The sequence below is a fragment of the Cricetulus griseus genome, chromosome 6 (genome assembly GCF_003668045.3).
Source record: "Cricetulus griseus strain 17A/GY chromosome 6, alternate assembly CriGri-PICRH-1.0, whole genome shotgun sequence".
Taxonomy (NCBI): Eukaryota; Metazoa; Chordata; class Mammalia; order Rodentia; family Cricetidae; genus Cricetulus; species Cricetulus griseus.
The window spans coordinates 564,997-587,905 of NC_048599.1; the positions used below are offsets into that span (position 1 = coordinate 564,997).

General features: G+C 45.1%; 1 protein-coding gene across 2 annotated transcripts in view; it reads right to left on the reverse strand.

Annotated features, from left to right (window-relative positions):
* Rtel1 (regulator of telomere elongation helicase 1) overlaps window positions 1-22,909 on the reverse strand; it is a 35,932-nt gene that overhangs the window by 11,773 nt on the left and 1,250 nt on the right. For both annotated transcript variants that reach the window (XM_027419954.2, XM_027419953.2), the window contains exons 2-14: window positions 22,634-22,885; window positions 21,123-21,312; window positions 20,697-20,790; window positions 20,080-20,161; window positions 19,780-19,840; window positions 13,982-14,057; window positions 12,137-12,221; window positions 9,750-9,815; window positions 7,839-7,992; window positions 4,729-4,767; window positions 4,581-4,659; window positions 2,991-3,088; window positions 1,775-1,830 (exon numbers count right to left, since the gene is read on the reverse strand). In XM_027419954.2, the coding sequence (XP_027275755.1) occupies window positions 1,775-1,830; window positions 2,991-3,088; window positions 4,581-4,659; window positions 4,729-4,767; window positions 7,839-7,992; window positions 9,750-9,815; window positions 12,137-12,221; window positions 13,982-14,057; window positions 19,780-19,840; window positions 20,080-20,161; window positions 20,697-20,790; window positions 21,123-21,312; window positions 22,634-22,735 (1,182 nt within the window). In that variant the 5' untranslated portion in view covers window positions 22,736-22,885. The remainder of the gene's footprint in view (window positions 1-1,774; window positions 1,831-2,990; window positions 3,089-4,580; window positions 4,660-4,728; window positions 4,768-7,838; window positions 7,993-9,749; window positions 9,816-12,136; window positions 12,222-13,981; window positions 14,058-19,779; window positions 19,841-20,079; window positions 20,162-20,696; window positions 20,791-21,122; window positions 21,313-22,633; window positions 22,886-22,909) is intronic.

The following is a 22,909-nucleotide window of genomic DNA, read 5'->3' on the forward strand; positions in this document are numbered from 1 at the left end:
TCAGTGGGAAGGAGTAGAGTGGATTCTTAGAAGACATTTCTGATACAAGGCCCTTGCTGGTCAGCAGAAGTAATCTGCCTTGTAGAATCCAGGCTTCCTGCACCAAAACTTTTCTCATCCCACAAAACATTCACTCAGTCAATTCTCCATTTGTGGAGTAGAAGGCTGAGACTATGATGTCCCTTATCACAAAGCTAGCTGACAGGAAGCAGACCTGAGACATACCCAGCTATCTTACCTATGACATGTATACTTAGCTCCTGGCCCAGATCTATCCTCAGTGAGAAGGCAGCACCTGACTTACTGTGGCCCAGTACATCATAATCAGACCCAAACATTCACAGTCTGCCTCTTCAGTAAGTATTTGCTTTGTGCTCACAAAGCCAAGGCACTCTCTGCTCACTAGCCATAACCTCCAGTGGTTTGGAAGTATAGCATGGGTAGAAGCAAACAGGTGGCTTCACATAGCACCATACACGAAGGGACTGGCTTGCCTCAGTTTTCCACAGGATCAAAAGTTCCTATCCAGGAACCTTTAAAACAAAACAAACAACCCCCTCCCCAAACAAAAACAGACAGGGTCTCACTATATAACACTGGCTAACATAGAACGTACTATGCAGACGAGAATGGCCTTAAACTCAAGAGATCTGCTCACCTCTGCCTCTCAAGTGCTGGTCTTAAAGGTGAGTACCACTACACCTGGCTCACAGCTAGGGATCTTAAGATGTGCTATTAAAACTTATCAAGGTATTGAATGTCCTAGAAGGATGGCTCAGCAGTTAAGAGCACTAACTGTTCTTTCAAGTTTGATTCCCAGCACCCCCCCCCCTCTGGCAACCATGGACACCAGGCACACATGGGGTATACACACAAAAATATCCATTAACATAAAAAAAATGATTAAAACAAAAAGAGTGTGGGTGCACACCCTTAATCCCAGCCCTTAGGAGGCAGAGGCAGGTGGATCTCTGTGACTTCGAGGCCAGCCTGGTCTATAGAGTAAGTTCCAGGACAGCCAGAGCTACACATAGAAACCCTGCCTCAAAGCAACAACAACAAGAACAAAAAATTTAGCAAGGCTTAGCATAGTTGAAGATGCCCAAAGTCCCCAACACCAGATTTATCTGGTCAGGACAGCTGGCTCACTAGAGTTGAGGACGTAGTTGCACTAAGACATTTGCACTGTACCCAAGGACAACTGCATGTCACACAGACAAGGAAGAAGGCACAAAAACAGCAGAGTGACAAGCAGGAAAAAACCTGATGAGGTTTAGGTAAGAGTCCACACGCTTCTCTGTCAGGGCTCCACAGTTCCACCTTTGTTTTTGACAGTGGCTCCATAGCCATCCCTCCCTCTGCTAGGGACACACAGACCATGAATGGCACTTATAGGGCCCATTTGCCTTTTCCCCGAGAAGCCACTCAGGCCATGTGTTTCTGGATTTCTCCCAGTCTGAATCTATCTGGAGCTGCTTTGAACAAGGAGGTCCTGCCCAGCCCCAAATGGGCTCTAATAGCTCCTGACCTCACTCTTTATGGGACCTTGGTCCTAAAACACCACTGGATATATCTGGTCACTGAATAGTCAAACATGTCCAGATCTGTCTCCTGTCACCTGCCACTGAGGCCTACATTGCATTCATATGAAAGTATGGTACTTAAGGGTTTGTTAACTATAATAAGTGATATAAGAACCTTTGTCCATTCCTTTAAGCCATTGCTGCCACTTCCAGAAACAGAGAAGCCCCAATATTTAAAAGCAGTCTCCTACCTGGATAATGTCCATGAGCTTCTGCAATCCAACTGTGTTAATGAACACACCAGTACCTGTGGAGCATTAAGGAGCTGACATCCACACAAGCAGAAGAGACGTTGAATCCCACATTACAAGGCACCAACACAAATCCAATTTCAGACTCTATCACACATCTGCTGAAGCAGCCAGACTCCCCATAACCAATATTAGAGATGGGATGTGCTAAGGAAGGGCAGATGACCTGTTCTTCCCAGTGTTAAGGAGCAGTCAGATGGGGAATCTCCCCAAAGGAGTACAGGCTTCCAAAATAACTACAGTCAAATGGTAGGGGGAAGGTGGCTGCTCTCCTCCAGGGCATAGCAGATAATGCTGCATGTGGAACTGCAGACCTCACCCCACTCAGCAGAACAACCCCTAAGAATACTGCCGTTTGGAAATTGGATCTCCCAACCTAAGCAGAAATCAGGTCCGGTAGCAAGGGGGAGAAGCCAGAGAGCCCACATCTCACTAAATCCACTAAGACATAAAAAGGGACTAACTAGGTCATAATATAAGAAACCACAAACAGGGCTGCAGAGATGGCTTAGAGGTTAAGAGCACTGACTGCTCTTCCAGAGGTCCTGAGTTCAATTCCCAGTAAAACACATGGTGGCTCACAATGATCTATAATGAGATTTGGGGCCCTCTTCTGGCATGTAGGCAGAACATCATATACATAATAAATAAATCTTAAAAAGAAGTAACCACAAACAGCAAAGCTGTGAAAGAGCATAATGTTTGACCAAATGTCACTACTACCTGCAAGTCTCAATCAGAAAGAGGAAGCTAGCTGGGCAGAGTGGCCAACCCTGTAATCTTAACACTCTAGAGACAAAGGCAATGGGATCAAGTCCAAAGCCAGTCTGAGCTATACAGTAAGAACTTGTCCCAGAAAACCAAGGGCTAGGGATGTGGCTCAGTGGTAGAGCACTTATCTACCATGAATGAGATCCTGGGTTCAATCTTCAGTACTACCCAAAAATAAACAAGCCTGAAGAGTGGGTTGTCTGTGGAGCTTTGTTCACTAGATTCTTGTTCATGAGAAAGGTATGGTAGCAACCTGCTGATGCTGGTGGTCAAGTGCTATTCTACAACTTGTGCTTAGTGCTGGACAAGGAATAACCCCCCACTCTGTTCATCTACATCAAAACCACTAGCCTGGCACACTCCATACTGGCAACCCAAGACTCACGTCCTGCCAGGTGCTGGATTATCTGGTCCAGTGATTCCAAAATGCAGCCTTTGGTCTGAAATGTTATTTGGGCTTCAGCAAACAGCTCGAAGATGTAGCTGCCAAAGGGGAGAGCAGAAGCTTGAGTCTGAGGACATGAGGCTTTGGTTTCTGGGAACCTACAAGTGGATGGCCTTTAAATTTCTTGCACTCAGAAATAACTACTGAGAACTTCAATGAGGCCAACACTGGAGATAAGAGGCTTCTCCCTTTACTGGCCTCCTGGTAGGCAGAGGACAGTGGGTTATGGTCATGAGAATCACTACCTACCAAGGAAAAGACCAGGCATCTGGGGAAGGGACCACAATAGGGTGGCCTGAGTGCAAGTCGTTGGAGGCGATGACTGGGAAGCAACTATAAGAGCCTCGGAAAGAGATGGGAAGGAGGCAACAGAAGCCACAGAAGTGGAGAGGTTGTGGCAGGATCTTCAGGTGCAGGTAGAGAAAGCCAAGAGAGCACACTAGAACCCAGGTCAGGTGGTGTATCTGGTTTATCTGGAAGTGACTGGGAGTACCTACAAAGATTAGCACTCAGAGGAATAAAACTGGTTCAGCAAGAGGTAGGAAGCCCAAAACCCCAGAAAATGCTTTATCCTCCATAAGCCCAAACCAGGTTGTAGCACAGCTACTGGCTGTACGCCCATAAGAGCAACCCCTCAGTCCCAGCTACAATCCCTCATCAGCCTTCAAACCAGCCTACCTACAGTTGTTCAGACAAAAAAAAAACCAGATTATGGAACAATCTAAGAGCCCTAAGAAGGCCTCAGTAATAGCACTGATGGTCCCAAAGAGAAAGTCTAAATCTAATTGGAACTTGCTATATCAACAATGGACCAGAGAAAGCTGGAGGGGACACTGTGTAATAATAGTGTGTGTTTTTTTGTTTTTTGTTTTGTTTTGTTTTGTTTTTCGAGACAGGGTTTCTCTGTGTAGCTTTGGAGCCTATCCTGGCACTTGCTCTGGAGACCTGGCTGGCCTCAAACTCACAGAGATCCACCTGCCTCTGCCTCCCAAGTGCTGGGATTAAAGGCGTGCGCCACCAACGTCCACCAAATAGTGTGTGTTGTTACTCCCAATGTTTTCAATGACTATATAAAAAGCTGGCAACTGGCTTGGAGAGATTGCTCAGTGGTTAAGAGTGCTTGCTCCTTTTCCAGAGGACCTAAATTTGGTTTCCAGAACCAAATATATAGGGTAACTCATAACTGTAACTCTAGATCCAGGACATCCAACACCCTCTTCCAAACTCCACAGGTCCCAGCACACATGTGGCATACATTTACAACCCCCATATATATATATATATATATATATATATATATATATATATATGTATATGTATATGTATATGTATATGTATATGTATATGTATATGTATATGTATATATATATATTTTTTTTAAAAGCCTGGTAGCTCTACTTAAGCCTTGAAAATTAAAAATAGACCCCACTGCTGGGTGAAGTACTCAGACAGAACCTCATGAGGACACTATCCATCTCCAACCCTAGACAGGACTTGGGGTAATAAGGTCAGCATCTATCTATTCCTCACCTTCCAGGTTTGGTGACTCCTCTGTCATCCCCAGGCAGCTGGATAGCATCAATAGCCCCCTCCAGGCGTAGCAGGATCACTGTGAACCAAGGGCATGTTAGGGGCATGCCTCCCACCAAGCCCAAGGGGAAGGAAGGGAAACACTTACTCTTCAGCTTTGCGATGTCTTCTAGCTCCATGCTGAGCCCTGGGCAAAAGAGTATGTACATAATTACACATCTTTCTACACCGTCTGTAGTCTCAAGAACGGGGCTCCCCATGTGGTAGAAAGGGTAAGTGGGTGGGAGGTTACGTGAGATCCACATTTGAATCGGATACAACAGTATGAGCCCATGTTCACCTTTAGAAACACACATAAATACGTCCATACACACAGAGGTACTTCATACTCTGCTCCCAAAAGACCTCAAAATAATTAATGGCCAATGACCATCAAGCATATGCCCACATATGCTCAGACAGGACATATGAGGACAGAGGACATATGAAGGGAAACCAGAGCTTGCTGGAGGCTGGTTTGTATCAGGTCTGGGCAGGAAGCAGTAGAGTGTTACAAGCACATCAGCAAATAAATTGTCAATGATGCCTAGGCAGGTTAGCAGAACACAGAGGTGACCTTCAAGAGGATTTCAGTGGGATATTGAGCCTCAGCAGTGAGATAGATGATGGGCTGTACCAACCACAGACAGTTAAACACATCAGTAATGGTTAATATTAGTTAATATTGCCAACCTGATAATCTCTAGAATGAGCTAGGACCAAATCTATGGTCATGTCTGTTCATGAAAGAGTTTCTGGGTTGGGTTAGTTGAAATGGTAAGACCCACCCTAAATATGAGTGGAGCCATTTCATGAGCTAAATTTCTAGACTGAATAAAAAGGAAAAGGTGACAGAAATTTAAAGAAAAAAGCAGGGTGTGGTGGTGCACACCTAGGAGGCAGAGCCAGGTGAATTTCTGTAAGTTCCAGGCCCAGGCTGGTCTACATGGAGATCCAGTACAGCTAGAGCTACACAGATAGACCTTATCACAAAAAAAAAAGTGAGCTCAGCAGTATCTCTCTTGCTCTCTCTTCCCACTCATTCCCTCCCCTTTCTTTTTCTCCCTCCTCCCCTCACCTCTGTTTCCCGATTATAAATACACTAGCTACTCAAGCCCTTGACACCACAAAGTCCCAGTTAGGATGGATTGTACCCTGAGAATGTGAACCAATACCTACTTTCCTTCCTTCCTTCCTTCCTTCCTTCCTTCCTTCCTTCCTTCCTTCCTTCCTCCCTTCCTTCCTTCCTTCTGTTGATTTGGTTAGGTATTTTGTTATGACATAGAGAGAAATAACTAACCAACATTCAGACATGCTATTTAAACACTGTTCCTCCTCTGAAGATAACACTTCATCACTAACTGAGAATCAACTCAATCTTTTCAGATTTTAAATGGGTGGCGTGTGTTAAGTGTGATCCTGCTTGTCAGTATGGACAACACCACCACAGAGCTTAAGAATCTTCACATGATTTCTGCTACAAAACTAAAGGACTGAGTGAGACATCACCATCTTGAAATCACTGATAGTTACTGAATATAGGCATCAAATAGCCACAACGTTACCACAGAAAGGGAAGGAGGAGGTGGTTGGTAAGGCCACTCAGAGAAGAGGCTGTGATGGCAAACCCCTTTCCTGATGATGGCAATTCCCTGAGTGTGCAGTCATGTATCTCATAAGAAATCTATTTCCTTTCTTTCTTTCTTTCTTTCTTTCTTTCTTTCTTTCTTCCTTCCTTCCTTTCTTGCAGATTTTTTTATTTGAATTAGAAACAAGACTGTTTTACATGACAATCCCAGTTCCCTTCTCCCCACTCCTGACCTCCCCTACCACCCTCCCCCCCAAGTAAAACCCTACCTATCACATATCCTTTCTGCTCCCCCTGGCAATCTATTTTCTTGTGTGTGTGTGTGTGTGTGTGTGTGTGTGTGTGTGTGTGTGTGTGTGTGCGCGTGCTGTATACACATATACCTATGTGCATGTCCATGTAGATCAGCACTTGTGCACATAGAGGCCAAAGGAAGATATCAGTTATCTTCCTCCATTGCTCATTAGCTTAACTCCCTTAAAACACTGAACCTGAAACTCAATGTTTTGGCTAGGCTGGCAGGTCAGTGAGCTCCCAGGATCCACTTGTCTCTGTATCTTTACACTGTATTTATAAGCACAACAGCTCATAGCTGACTTTTTTGTGTGGATTTCCTGTACCTGTGCTTTGCTTTAAAATTAAAAGCAGGGCTGGGTATGGTGGTACACGCCTTTAATCCCAGCACTCAAGTGGCAGGGGCAGGCAGATCTCTGAGGCAAGTTTGGTCTACATAGCAAGTTCCAGGACAGCCGGACTACATTGAGAGACCCTGTCTCAAAAAACAACAAACAAAACAAACAAAAAAAAAAGCTAGGAAAAGATGTAAAGACTTCAGAAACACTGGAAGAGCTAGGGCTGGAGATATAGCTCAGTTGATAGAATGCTTACCTCGTATGCACAAAGTGCTGGGTTTGATCCCAGCACCAAATAAATCAGTAGTGGTGGTCTACGTTTAAAATCACAGTTCCTGGGAGGTAAAGGCAAGAGAACCTAAAGCTAAAGTTCGTCCTTTCTTTCCTACATAAGTTTGAGGCCAGCCTGAGCTACATGAAACTCTTGTCTCAAAGAAAATGAAAAGCACTTAAAGTATCCAATGAGCCAGTCCTCTCTGGTCTACAAAGACATTACAAAGCAGTTTCCTACAACTGAAACACTCCACCCAGGAGGGAAGAGGGAAGTTCGTGTAAGTCTCAGGAAGTAAACAGAACTTAAAAGTCTCAGAAAGTTGAAATGTACAAGAGTCACAAGCTCCCTCCTCAAGGTTATACAGACAGCAACAATTGCCAGGGAGAAGAGGCTTTTGCCCTTTGAGTACCCTTTACTCATGTGGCCTGCTGTCATTCTTTTGTTTGTTTGAGACAAAGTCTCTATGTCGTCCTGACTGTCCTGGAACTCACTAAACTAGATTGGGTAGAAGTATTTCTTTGGTCTGTTATTAGTGTCCTAACTGGGATGAACAGATAGGAAGTAACACAAGAAGAACCTTACCAATCTCAGCAAACTCATGTCTCAGAGTGCAATCCAGACAAAAGGTACCAGGAAGATCAGACACTGCTCTAATACAGAATATACTTCTAAGATGCCTCTTATAGGCCCAAACTCTACTTCTCAGTTCTTGGCCATCAACTTACCTGAGCTGGGGGTATCTGCACTGAACTCCAGCTGGAGTTCACCTTGCTGAGCCAACCGGGCTTGCTCCTCCAAAACCTGGTTGATAGCCTCCAGTCCTGAAGCCACATCACGGGGGGTCAAGTCAAAGGACGCCGACTCCTCACATATCTTCTCCTGAGGGCCAGAGTGAAACCACGTTACAGCAGAGTATGACTGAATTCTAGGAAGCAGAAGTGAAGATGCAAGAGGGACTGGAAGACAACAGCCAATCCCCAGAGCTCCAGCTCTGGTCTCTAAAGTCAAGTCAAAGCTGGTCCAAAGATAACTCTCTGCCCACACCAATATTTTAAAAGATAACCTCACTTGTGTTGCCAAGGTTTTGTTACTGGAATATTTATCAGCAAAAGCAGTATTTTGGGCTTCAAAAGTAGAAAGAAACAACATATCAGCTCAATAATTTCCATAGCAACAGTTGCCTGGAGCCAAGTAAGAAGTGAGGTCCTGCTTAGGGTGGGGTGGACCTGGCTCTCTGTCAATCTCATTCCAGGCTCCATAGCAGTTAAGGATGAGGCTGTTCATTCTATACAACCCTGACTAAGCAGTGACAATGGAGACAGGGGTGGTGGAGTCACTGTGATAATGTCATGGTGAAAAGGGACAAACGGGGGAAGCTAGGAGAATGAGAAGGGGAGAAGAGGAGGGGTGCAGAGGACATGAGGGAGCAGAAACGTTGAGTAGAGGGAAGAATAGAAGAAAACAAGAATGGAGATACCATAATAGAGGGAGACATTTTAGGTTTACAGAGAAATCAGGCACTAGGGAAATGTCTTGAGATCTACAAAGATGACACCAGCTAATCTAAGCAACAGAGGAGAGGCTACCTTAAATGCCCTCCCCTGATAATGAGATTGATGACTGACTTATATGCCACCCTATAGCCCTCATCCAGCAGCTGGTGGAAGTAGAAGCAGACACCCACAACTAATCACTGAACTGAACTGGAACCCAGTTGCAGAGAAGGATGAATGATGAGCAAAGGGGTCCAAACCAGACTGGTGAAACCCACAGAAACAGCTGACCTGAACAACGGGGAGCTCTTGGTCCCCAGACTGATAGCTGGGATACCAGCATGGGACTGAACCAGATCCCAAGAACATGGGTTTCAGTGAGGAGGTCTCGGAAATTTATGGGGCCTCTTGTAATAGATCAGTACTTATCCCCAGGATAGGTGTGGACTTTGGGAACCCATTCCACATAGAGGGATACTCCCTGAGCCAAGACACATGGGGGTGGGCCTAGGCCCTATCGAAAAGGATATGATAGACTCTGATGACACCCTATGGAAGGCCTCACCCTCCAGGGGGAGCAGAAAGGATGTGATAGGTAGGGTTTTAGTTGGGGGGGGGGATGGTAAGGGAGGAGGGGAGGGAGAGCAAACTGGGATTGACATGTAAAACAATCTTGTTTCAAATTCAAATAAAAAATATCTGCAAAACAAAAAGAAAAAGAAAAGAAAAGAAAAGGGACAAAGGGACACAGGAGGGCCTCCAGGAACACACTCTTGTTGCTATTGCCATGAAAGATGAGCAGCTGTCTACACAGAAGTTTCCTAAGGGTCAAGCCAAGTAGCCTAAAGAACAGAGACATGTAAGAAAGACAGCAGAGCCAGGATATCCCTACCAACTGGCTAGAAGGGGAGAAACCCAGTAAGAGGTTCAAGTATGGATCCTGCACCTAAGGACACTTCTAAAGCCCAACTGGCAAGTCTCTGGCCCAGGTGAGGCAACTGATAGACCATCAGGGAAGCAGCAGCACCTGGGCTGCTTGGTGCTGAGAATAGGACTCTGTGTCCAAGGTAGCGCTTCTCCAGAAAACATCTAGCAAGCCGGGAGAGACAGTAAACACTTAGCACAGAAGCCAAGAGGACTCACCACATTGTGAGCTTCATCAAAGATCACAACCGTCCCCTTCAGGTCAATGTTGTGTGCTTTACGACTCTACAAAAAAGAGAAGGTACCATGAGAAGGCAGGGCCAGCTGAGAGTGCAGGCCTGCATGTACAGGAAAAGGAGGAACCTGAGGCATGTGGTGGGCACCAAATGTCATAAACAGGTCACACAGTCACTATAGAAGAAAGAACAAAGGTTCTCACACTCCACTATGAGGATGGCACCTGCTCCAAGCTGACCGTGGAAAATGGATTCACAGTTCCTGTTGTGGAATATTTTACACTGTGTGAAGATGTGTGGCTGTGATTGGTTTAATAAAAAAAATGTCAAAAAAAAAAAAAAATGTCCACTAGCTAGGCAGAAAAGGATAGGCAGGACTTCCAGGAAGAGAGAGAGGAAGATGGGGATGAATCTAGGTGTGTGAGAGACACCAACGGGATGTCTGACATATGGGATAGAGGAAAGGTAACTGAACCACATGACAGAACATAGACTAATAGAAACAGGTTAATTAAAAGAGCTAGTTAGAAAGAAGGCCTAAGCTAAGACCAATCTTTCATAATTAATAAATCTCTGTGCTATTTGTGGGCTGATGGTCCCAATGAGAAAGTATTGTTATAAGTACCTATCCAAGTCAGACCAAAGTTGGATGCATGTGGCCATCTGTATCAGGGAATCGCTCACACAGCACAAAGGGGTATATGCTATACTATACTCAACAGGATGGCCAAGTAATCCAGTAAGATGGCTAGGCAGGAAAAGGAACTTCCTCTAAGGCCTGATGACCTGATTTCGATCCCTGGAACCTACAAGGTAATAGAAGAGAACTGAACCTACAAATTAAGTGTAGTTACATTCTGATGGAAATAGGCACCAAACAAGGCTTATCACTAAGCTTGGGCTGGCCTTGTTCTGGTGTCTTTCTGCCTCGGTCTCCAGAGTGCTGACATCAGAGGAATACATTACCATGCCCAGCATCATAGCTGGGTTTTGTTGTTGTTTTTGTAAGATTTATTTTTCTTAGCTGGGTGGTGGTGGTGCTCACTCTTAATCCCAGCACTTGGGAGACAGAAACAAGGGGATCTTTGTGAAGAAAAAAAAAAAAAAAAGATTTATTTTTACTTGATGTGTATGGATGTTTTGCCTATATGTACATCTGTTGACTACATGCATGCACTATTCACAGAAGCCAGGAGGGCATCAGATGCCCTGGAACTATAGTAAAAGAGAGTTGTGAGATTCCATGTGGTCTCAGGGAAATCAAATCCAGGTTCTCCAGAAGAGGAGCCAGAGCTCTTAACCACTGAAACATCTCTCCAGTACCACAGCTAGGTTTTGACAGATGTGGGTTTTATATAAACACTATTCTACTTCTCCCTAAAGAATGTAGCCTTAGTTAGGTAGTGTGTCTGAGGCTTACTCACTTCTTACTGCTGGCAGTTTCTACTATCGGGATATACCAGGACCTGCTTCCCACCTCTGGTAGTTGTAAGTAAATTCCAGTGACTGCATGTTTAAATCACTGGACTAAGGACTTCACTTCCCTAGTGGGCAGCCATGGCACACTATGTTGACAGAGCTACTCCATGGTCTACACAACCACCAGCCACAGCTGAGACTTCCAGTTGCCCTACACTTCATAATTTAATTTCCTTTTACTTTAAAGGCTTTGTTGTTTTTTGATTTACTTTGTGGGGGGTAGAGAGTGCATGTGTGCTAAGATTCATATGTAGAGGGCATAGGACCACGTAAGACTTCTCCCCTTCCACCATTTAAGTCTCAGGGACTGAACTCAGGTCATCAGGCTTGCTTGGTGATAAGCATCTCTACCAGCTGAACTATCTCACCAGCTGCTGCTGCTTCTTTTTTTTTTTTTTTTTTCTTCTGAGACAGGGTTTCTCTGTGTAACAGTCCTGGCTGTCCTAGAACTCGATCTGTAGACCAGGCTGCCCTTGAACTCACAGAGATCCACCTGCCTCTGCCTCCTGAGTGCTGGGACTAAAGGCGTACACTACCACTGCCCAGTCATAATTTAAAATTTTTAAGAAAAAAATTCTAGTTATGTTAAATGAAACGAGTAGCACACAAAAAGATGACCAGACAAATATATAGAACATCAGGAAGGGCAAAAAATGCTCAAAGGTAACAGCCTGGGCCCTTCTCATTCTAGTCAGCCTGCCTATGTCTAGGTGGTTCAGAACCCATAGCTCTGGACTATTCACAACTGCATCTGGACAGGTCTTCCACCCAATCATCGATAAAAAAGAGGCCTCCTCCCCACATTCGCTCACTGAGGACCTAAAAAACAAAAGTTCAGGCAGCCCATCAAAGTCTGGGGACAACCCTGGACATCAGTAATCAACTCCTCACCTTAGCATCCAACAAGTAATTGTATGGCATAAAGATGATGTCAGCTTGCTGCTTCATGTTTCGAGAAAGGTAGTATGGGCACACTCTGGATGTAAAAGGAGACAGAAGACCCAGTAAGTCCCTTCACAGGGGATATGAGCCACGTGCCCTCTGATAAAGGAGGAGCCTTTCATTCTGTACACAAAGCCAAAACCTGATGGGATCAGGAAAATGTCTCAGCAAATAAATCACTTGCCATACAAACCTGATAACCTCAGTTCAAATCTTAGAATCCATATAAAGTTGGAAAAAAGAGAATCAGCTACACAAAACTGTCCTCTGACACCCACACTGACCATACACACACACACAAAAACACACACACACACACACTAATGGGCTGAGAATGTAACTGAGTTAGAATGCTTGTCTGACGTGTACAAAGCCCTGGGTTCAGTCCCCAGTACCATATAAACCCATCTGGTGGCATATGGCCGGTCAGGTCAAGGTCAGCAAGCCAGGGAAATGGCTCAGTGAGTAAAGTGTTTGCCATGTAAGCATGAAGAATGCAGTCCAGATCCCCAAAATCCATATAAAGCCAGAAACTGTAGTCTCAGAGAGATGGGAGACAGAGAGAGGGTAATTCTTCCAAGTTCTCAGGCCAGTCAGCCTGGCATACTCAATGATAAACAAGAGAGTCTATCTTAAGATAGAAAGCAAGAGCAAACATCCAAGGGCACATACCTATACATGCATTTTTAATACAAAAATTAAAAAATGAGGTGTGTGTGTGTGTGTGTGTGTGTGTGTGTGTGTGTGTTTATGATCATATTGGTAACATAGTGAGCTAAAAGCCTAAATAAAAAAACAAAAACAAGAAACCCTCCATAAAAAACAAAATCTAGCCCCATTCCTGGGAACAGTCACCAGAAACAAACAAACAAACAAACAAATAAATAAATAAATAAATAGGGAATATAAGAAATACAAGGAAGAAAGGAAGGAAGGAAGGAAGGGAGAAAGAGAAAGAAGTTTGTTTTCCTCTTGGTATAACCAAGTCTCAAGTCTCAATCTGTCTTTCTTTTTTGCAGTAATGGGAATGGAACCCCAGGGTCTCACACAAATCAGGCAAGAACTATATACAGGGTTGGGTATTGGTGGCGCACGCCTTTAATCCCAGCACTTGGGAGGCAGAGGCAGGAGGATCTCTGTGAGTTCGAGGCCAGCCTGGTCTACAGAGTGAGTGCCAGGATAGGCTCCAAAGCTATACAGAGAAACCCTGTCTTGAAAAAAGCAAAAACAAAAACAAAAACAAACAAACAAACAAAAAACCAACTATATATAGCTTTGGCTGTTGAAGTTTTTCTTAATCATCACTTAATCTACAAAGCTACAAAAGCCATAGATGTATAGGCAGGCTTGGTAGTGCACACTTATGATCCCAGCACATGGGAGGTAGAGGCAAGAGAACCAGAAGTTCAGGGTCATTATCAAGTTACATAGCAAATCTTAGATGTCAGCATGGACTATATGAGGCGCTGTCTCCAATAAAACAAAGCAAAACAAACAAGATGCCATAGATTTACTATCCTCAGAAGGAAGGGACTTAAGCTTCAAATACCCACAAGGAAAGCCACCCATGGTATGCTAAGCCAGAGCATTTGGAAAATAAGCACAAAGCTGTGCTTGTACGTGCAGACACTGCTCACAATGGTCATCCTGGAGTGGGCTAAGGGACAGGTATTTTTCACCTTATACCCCTCACATTATTAGTTTCATAAAAAGAAAAGCAAATATATTGTGCTTCCCATGAGAACCTATCAATGAAGGATAAAACAGCCATGGCTTCACAGGGAGAGGTCTTACTTGTGTTTGCTTCCATTCTTGACAAGGTCCTCAATGTCCAGGATGGGGGTAGCCAACTCCTGCTCCAGGCTTTTCTCTGCAGGTAAGATATAGAGTAAGCACACGTGCTCAGGGTCCACGTGAGTGTCCAAAGAGCCCAAGAGATGCACAAGACACAAGAGCTCCTATGAAGCAGGCAATAACTCTACTACCTTTGAACTTACCAGAAAGAATCCTGACCAAATGGATCAGGTTCCCAGGAGAGACCACAACCTGAAGTGACTCAAGAGAGTCCTGCTCTGTACTTGGGAGACAGGTACCAGTCTAAGGTACCTGGTGCCCATGTCTCTGTCAATTCTAGAGTTTATATATTATCCTTCTGAGGTCTTTGATGGAGTTGAAGACAGACAGTTATGGTTACGGTTTCCCTTAGTTATGATAACAAATAAGTTACACATAAAACTGTAGACTCACAAAGACAGGTTAGAAGATAGAATATTTTCTTTAAACTTTGCCAAATATTAATAGACTAAATATTGTCAACTAGAGTTCTTACTTGATAACATAATTTCACTATGTTAAAGTTAAAACCTTTCTTTTTATTTAGACAGAAAAGAGATGATGGGGGAATGTCCTTCTATATATGTGTTTCTCTTATTGGTTGATGGATAAAACACTGATTGGTCAGTAGCCAGGCAGGAGGGATAGGTGAGGCTACCAGACAAGGAGAATTCTGGGGAAAGGAGGCAGAGGGTGAGCCACCGGAGAGATGCCATGTAGACACCAGGTAGGATGCCTGGGCATTCTCCAGTAAGCAAAGATCATGTGGAAATACTTAGATTAATAGAAATGGGTTAATAATTAAGAGACAGCCAGCCAATAAGAAGCCTGAGCCATCGGCCAAACAGTTTATAATTAATATAAGTCTCTGTGCATTTGTTTGGGACTAAGGGCAGCGGGACCAGGTAGAAAAGAAACTCCATTTCCAGGTACCAATATCTCCCAAGGTCCCAAGCAGCCTGACTACCCCTGGCCATCTCAAAACAGGACAGGAAATGCTAAGAGGCCTCCTAAGGTAGAGTGGGGCAGAGCATCCCACAGACTCACAACTTGTCATCATTATTCAGAGCATAAAAAACAAGATAGGCATGGTGGTGCACACCTTTAACCCCAGCACTCTGGAGGCAGAGCCAGGCAGATCTCTATGAGTTTGTGGCCAGCCTGGTCTACAGAGTAAGTTCTATGATAGCTAGGGATATTACACAGAGAAAACCTATCCCCAAAAACCAATAATATAAAATAGTACCACTTACCCTAGCTTTCTACCAATCAGTGGACCCAGATCGGCACCAAAAGGAAAGCTGGCACCTCAAATGCCATAGCAGGGCACCTAGGCAGAGTCTACCTAGTTCAACTTGTAGTCCATTCCATTCCTTACAACAGCAGCTCAGGAAAAGGCACCATCTGTGCTGGCTACAAGGCATGAGGCAGAAGGGCCCTTAAGAACTACACTGCTGGGTGTTGGTGGCACACGCCTTTAATCCCAGCACTCGGGAGGCAGAGGAAGGCAGATCTCTGGTGAGTTGGAGGCCAGCCTGGTCTCCAGAGCGAGTGCCAGGATAGGCTCCAAAGCTACACAGAGAAACCCTGTCTCGAAAAACAAAAAAAAAAAAAAAAAGACTACCCTGCCATAACACAATCCCCCAACCAGAAACTACTAAATGTCTTAAGAAGTGACTGCCACCTATGGAGCAACTACATATGAAACCCAACAAGCCTCCCCACAGCTCCCAGCTCTATAGCTCTCAGCTCTCCTTCCTACTGTGTCTGTTTCATGCCCAAACCAGATGTCAGGTTCCCTCTCTGGGAGCAGGAATAAGGCCCTTCTTTCAGCTGCAGAGGCAAAAACACAGACACACACATAACCAGTGATGTCCCCAGGAATAGGAGGGCTAGAAAGAAAAGAAGATCATATCCCTCAGCAGTGTCAGATGACAGATCAGCCATTAAGCTGCACTGCAGCAAAGACCCAGTCTGCCATGTTTTCTGTTCAGTGCTAAGGAAGGGATACCTGTAGAGGGACAGCAAAGGATAGGGCAAGAAGACACAGGTGTATAAAGATGACAAGACTTGTTGCAGAGCTATTTCTGAATGACTCCTAGGTGGAGATGGCTTACCATTTACCTCCAGGGTCCTTCTGGGATGCCAACCAGGCAGCATTCCAGCTCTTTACCACGTTCCTTTCCCACCAACAGCACAAGCATTTTGTGCTGCCTAGTTTTATGTCAACTTGACACAAGCTAGAGCCATTTGGAAAGGAGAACCTCAACTGAGAAAATGCCCCACCAGATCGGCCTGAGGATAACTCTTTGATGCATTTTCTCAATTAATGATTGATGTGGGGAGAGCCCAACTCACCGTGGGCAGTGTCACCCCTAGGCTGGTGATCTGGTTATTACAAGAAAGCAAGACAAGCAAGCCACAGGAGGCAAGCCAGTAAGGAGCACCCCTCCACAGCCTCTGCTGCAGTTTGCTACCCTGCTTCCCTGGATGATGTACTACAAACTGTAGGATAAAATAAACCCTACAATGCCTTCCTTTTAAACACCCATGGGGCTGGGGGCTGGAGAGATGGCTCAGAGGTTAAGACCACTGGCTGTTCTTCCAGAGGTCCTGAGTTCAATTCCCAGCACCCACATGGTGGCTCACAACCATCCGTTACGATATCTGGTGCCCCCTTCTGGTCTACAAGAGCTAGTTCCAGGATGGCCTCCAAAGCTACAGAGAAACCCTGTCTCACAAAACAAAAAACAAAAACAAGCAAACACCCATGGGGCTGCATCCTATTGCAAAGACAGGGAACACTGGCCAGCTTAAGAGATCCTGCCAGAATACACAAGCAGGTTCAAAGATAAGCAACCACCCAAAAGGCCAAGCAGTGAGACAACAAAAGATAAGTGTAGAAGGAGCTGGTTTATAGCGCATAAAACTAAACCCAGAAGCCTAAGAAGGAGACGCACAGAGGTCAGAGCTGTTAAGCCAGGTAGAATGGCTCCTTTTTGTCACAAGGAACATAGAGCCCTGAGGAAGGGGTTTTTAGCATGGGGCCATGACTGTGGCCAAAATAGGACCTGTGAAGGGAAAGGACAATGTAGGTGAGGGCTAGGGCAGAACACAAAGCTTATAGGCATCAAAGTGCTGACCTACACAGTGTGGAAAACTGACTAGGGCTGTTCCCACAAGAACTATACCAGAATCCTCTGACATAATGCAAAGGAACACTTACATACACCTCCTTTGACAGGAGTGTGAACAGAAGCAGTCAAGGTGAAACAAGGACAATGAGTGGGAATCAAGCAAGCACAGGCCATGTAATAGCTAAGGGCAGAACCAGATGGGAGGGCTGTAAGCAAAGAGACGGACAAGGGGAGAAGACAGAACACCTTCGAGGGCTGGAGATGTGGTTCCGTTGGTAGAACTCTTCCCTAGTAAACAAAAAACTGAGGATTAATCCCCAACGTTGCATAAGCCAGGGATGCTGGCACATGCCTATAATCCCATTACTTGGAAGGTAGAAACAAGAACACCAGAAGTTCAAGTTCATCCTTGGCTACAAAGGAAGTTCAAAGCCTGTCTTAGCTATTTGAGATGCTATCAAAATAGAAAAAGAGAGGAATTGTTAAGATTTGAAGGTTAAGAGCATTTGCTGCTATGGCAAAGAACCTGTTTGTATCCCAGTACCCACTGGGATCAGTCAATTCACAACCATCTCTAACTCCAGCTCCAGAGGATGCAATGCCAGCATTTGACTAGGTACCTACTCTTATGTGTACATTTATACACACAGACACACAGACACACAGACAGGCACACACACGCTGAGGGGGAGGCTGGATAGATGGCTCAGCAGTTAAGAGAACTGGCTCCATCCAGAAATTCCAGGTTTGATTTCCAGTACCTGCATGTTGGTTCACAACTGTCGGTAACTCCAGTTGAGAGGATCCAGTGCCCTCTTCTTGCCTTTGCAGACACCAGGTACTCAAGTGATATGCAGACACACATGAAAGCAAAACATCATATACATTAAAAAAAAAAAAAAAGGGCTGGAGAGATGGCTCAGAGGTTAAGAGCACCGACTGCTTTTCCAGAGGACCCGAGTTCAATTCCCAGCACCCACATGGTGGCTCACAACCAACCATTATGAGATCTGGTGCCCTCTTCTGGTGTGCAGATATACATGGAAGTAGAATGTTATATACATAATAAATAAAAAAAATCTTTAAAAAAAAAAAGCCGGGTGTTGGTGGAGCACACCTTTAATCCCAGCACTCGGGAGGCAGAGGCAGGCGGATCTCTGAGTTCAAGGCCAGCCTGGTCTCCAGAGCGAGTGCCAGGATAGGCTCCAAAGCTACACAAAGAAACCCTGTCTCGAAAAACAAAAACAAAAACAAAAAAAAAGGAAGAAGAAGAAGAAGAAGAAGAAGAAGAGAAGGAAGGAAGGAAGGAAAGAACACAACAGAACACCTCTCAGGCAACCCAACACCCATGGAAGAATTTACTTAGGGTAGTCAGTAGACTCCCACCAGAAGACAGGAGCAGTAGCCACAGGCCAGAGGACTGCCTATAACCAGGCCACTGCAGAATTGCTTGGTGTTGTCTATACATATCTTCCTGTTTCCCAGAGATCCCTGACACAGAGGCTTGAGGACTTCCAGAAGGTCCTCCCTCTAGGAAGCTAACAAGGATAGGGAATGACAACTCTGATCATGGAGAATTTCCAAGGTCACCAGGCCCAGATTCACAGTATACATATCAGAGACCTGAGGGCTGGCACAGGTTCACATCAGTATCTCAGGCCTGGACACTGAGTATCCAATCACACCATCCAATATCTCAATCACACATTGAGACGACTAAGAATCTTCAGTGACATCTTCAGAACAAAGCAAGCAAGAAGGACCATGGCTGAGGTACTTACCACAAAGCCATGTCTTATCTTGTTTCTCCAAGAGCTCAGAACAAAGACGCTGGGTGATAGGAGACCTTCCCCCTGAGCTCAGGCTTCTGGCTTAACCAGCAACAGATGCAAAGGCCTCAATTCTAGAGCCCTGGGCACTGAATAAGCATCAAGGAAGACAGTAGCCCTCAGATCATCAAAGCCATAGAAGTGCTACAGAGCCACATCACCTGAGCCCTCCTACTTCATGTGGGAATCTCAGCCTCAAGAGCAGGGCAGAAATAAAAGGAACTCTAGTCCTGGAGAGGCTGAAGCCCCCAGCCATGCAGCTAGTTCTACAGATGTAAGACCCTCCAGGTTACAGAAAGCAAAGAAGGACACACCATAAGAAGCTTATCTTGTTACTAACAAAAAAGAGGGAAAGGACCAACTCACAGCTCCAAGTCATGACACCTGTGAGATATTGTCAAATGAACAACTTATAGGAGACTCAGCGTCCTAGTTCTTAGGGAGACTGGTCAAAGGCCACTTCTGCAGGTATCAACCAGGCTCCCAGAGGGAAAGCAGGTACTCAATATGAACCCTGTCTGAACAGGTCACCTGATGGTGAGAGTCATTCCCCAGTGCTGCAGGAGCACTTCTCCATATAAAACCAACACAGGCAGCCCCTCGTCAAATACAAAACAAACAAAACAAAAAACCCACAAGACAGTGCCCAGGCACATAGCCATACTCTGCATACTCTGTCATACAGGGTAAAGCAGATAGGTTGTGGTGCTACTGAACTCTAGAAGGCTGCATATAAGCCTCACCCAAACTCTGACAACAGGCAGCAGGAGCAGCTTTAAGAAGTTGGTCTTACCTTCTACATTGTTGTAGAAATGACAGGAGCGACTTGCTACCTTCTTGCGGCATAAGTGGATCTATAAGAGGAAAGAAGAGTGCTCACCTGGAATGGCTAAGAAATGGTCCACCCCTGGCCCTCAGCCCTCACCAGCAACTTCCCTATGTCTATCTTCCCTGTGTTCTCTAAGGCCTGACCCAGCCCAGCAGGGAGCACAGTGGACAGGATTAGCAGTCTGGTAGAGCACAATTCTGGATTTTAAGATCCAAGCACCACCCAATCAGTAAAATCGTGGAGACTGAGTGCTCCAAAGCCTACCTGCATGTGGTTACTCTCCTGCTTCTTCACTTCAGGGTGAATACACAGCTGTTCCCGGGATCCCAGCACACATACCTTGGGCCTGACAAAAGAAAGAACGGAAGAGTCAAGAAGGAGCTGCCTCAGAACATGAGGATTACAATGTGGCCCAGCAGCATGAGCTGTATGGAGACAAATGGGAGCCCACAGAAAACTTAGGAAACAAAGGAAACAGAAAGACTAGAATGTGGTAGGTGAGGCAAGAAACACTGGACAGAGCAACCTATCGTACAAGTTCTTCCACATGGGAGCCTGCCTAGCAAGATATCAAGATTCTGTTGGATTATGGCAAAAGGCAGATTCTTCTTCCATCATGAGCAAAGCTGCCTTAAGGAGCCAGAGCTGACCGTAACCACAGGAAACATGACAGTACTGCAAGAAGCCCAGAGTTCAAGAACAAGGACAGCCATAAGTTCATAGTTCAAAGCTGCTTTCTCACAAGTAATGCATGTCAAAACCTAGCCAGTCTTCATCTCTGATGTACTACACACACACACACACTCAGCTGGCTGTGGATACAGCTCCAAACCAAAATCATTATCCAGATAATCTCCGGAGGTGTGAATATGGTGACATACCGGTAGGAAGTATTGCGGAGCTCACTGATGACCTGAGTTAGCTGTGAGTGAGTTCTAGAAGCATAGATGATCTTTGGGATGTCCGTGTAGCAAGCTGCATAAGCATAAAGAAATAGCTGTGAGGCAATATCTTCACATGTTTATACATGCAGCACTGAGCTAACTTAGCCCTGCAGACATCCACAAACCTGACACTAGACATTGTGGGTTGCTGTGGTATCCAAATTCCAGGAAAAAAGCTCTGACCCCAGGTGTATACCCAGAATGGTGAGAAATGTGAACCATACAAAATTCTCCTTTCTTAAATTCTGCTCCAGAGACAGTGGAAGCCTAGGTGAATTGGCCTGGTCCCAGGCTCTATCCCCCTTCCCTATCAACTGCATAGGCCAGGAGAGATGGGGGTGAGAATGAGGAGATAAGGCTCACCTATGGAGTCTCCATCAGCAGCATTCCAAGATGACAAAGACCGACTGGCAAAGAGTTCACCTTGAACTCTCTCAGCAATCTTTAGGGAAGAAACAGCATCACGAAGATGTTCCCGCCATGCCAATGTAGTGCAGAGGAGGCAGAGTGTCTTCCCAGTGCCTGTAGGGCTCTCTAGGATGCCATTCACTTTCTAAGTGGAGTCAGGAACAAGGAGGAGGAAAAGCAGGGAGTGTGGAGAAATGGGGGAAAGTGAGATGGCTCTTAGATGCCCAGCCCACACCCAGAGGACATAAATTAGTTCATGACATTTTCCACTTTTGCCCTAAAAGCCATAGATTAAGCCTGCCCTCTTTAGCCAGGTATGGTGGTACACACCTTTAGTTCCTTGCCTCTGTCTCCCAGGCAGAGGAGAGGCAGAAGCAAGTGGATCTCTGTGAGTTTGAGGCCAGGCTGGTCTACCTAGTAAGCTCCAGCATAGCCAGGGCTATGTAATGAAACCCTATCTCAGAAAACAAACAAACATACAAAAAAAAAAAAAAAAAAAAAAAAAAAGAATGCCCTAATTAGCAAAGTATTTTCAGAGTATTACCCAAAATTTGACAGTATATTTCAGCCTAATATAAATAGTTAGATGACTAATTAGGTGTCAAGTCTCAAAATAGGAAACTGTTCTGCAATTCTGGGTCCAGGCATTCACTCCACCTAAACAGAATTTGATGCCCTATATTCCAGATATCAGATGGGAGCCTGAGCAAGACATCTGAGGAAAAGGTGATTAGAATAGCAAAGGACGCCTCAAGAAACTCAGTGAAAGTTATTTGCCTTACATGCTCCTAAATTTAAAGATTTTTCATGTCTCAAAAAAGTCAACCATAGCCGGGTGTTGGTGGCGCACGACTTTAATCCCAGCACTCGGGAGGCAGAGACAGGTGGATCTCTGAGTTCAAGACCGGCCTGGTCTACAAGAGCTAGTTCCAGGACAGCCTTCAAAGCCACAGAGAAACCCTGCCTCAAAAAAAAAAAAAAAAAGTCAACCATAGTTGACACACACCTTTACTCCCAGCACTCCAAAGGCAGAGACAGAGAGATCTCTGTGAGATGGAGGATAGCCTGGCTTATTCAGGCAGCTGCGGTGGAAATTACACCCTGCCTCAAAAAATAAAATAAAATAAAATTCAATGATTTTTTTCCCACAGTGAGAGCTGGGTAGTCCCACTCTGCTGTATAGAAACACTCCTCCAGACCCCAAATGATAGTCACTCCTATCAACTGAACTCAACACAAACACCATCTATTCAGAAAGGGCACTCAGACATTCTCAAAGCTATCACTATTTGGAATTATCTTTTATACACTTGTCATCATTTCCCTTAACCTAACCAGAAGCTCTAGTGGCCAAAAATGCAGACAGATCATATCTGGAATGAATGAGGGTAGAGGTATAGGGGTTTGCTGAAGGAACACCCTATTGTCCCCTCCCTAGAAGAACATCTTGGGCTCTGTAGCTTTACCTTCTGGAGACATTCTAGCACCTTGGTCATGTACTCCTGTTGACACGGGTAGGGCTGGAAAGGGAAATCCACTGTCACACCATTCAGGACTACCTTGGGCATATCAGCCTATAATCAAGAGGACACAGTGGTGGGCCAAGATGCAAGCTGTTTGGGTCTGTCAGACAAACCCCTCTGAACATCTCAGGATTTCAGTCACTCCGGGTAAATGCTGGCAACACGTGGCACCGGTTTTCTCTTTGCAGGAATTCCCTACAACACAGGCAAGGAAAAGAA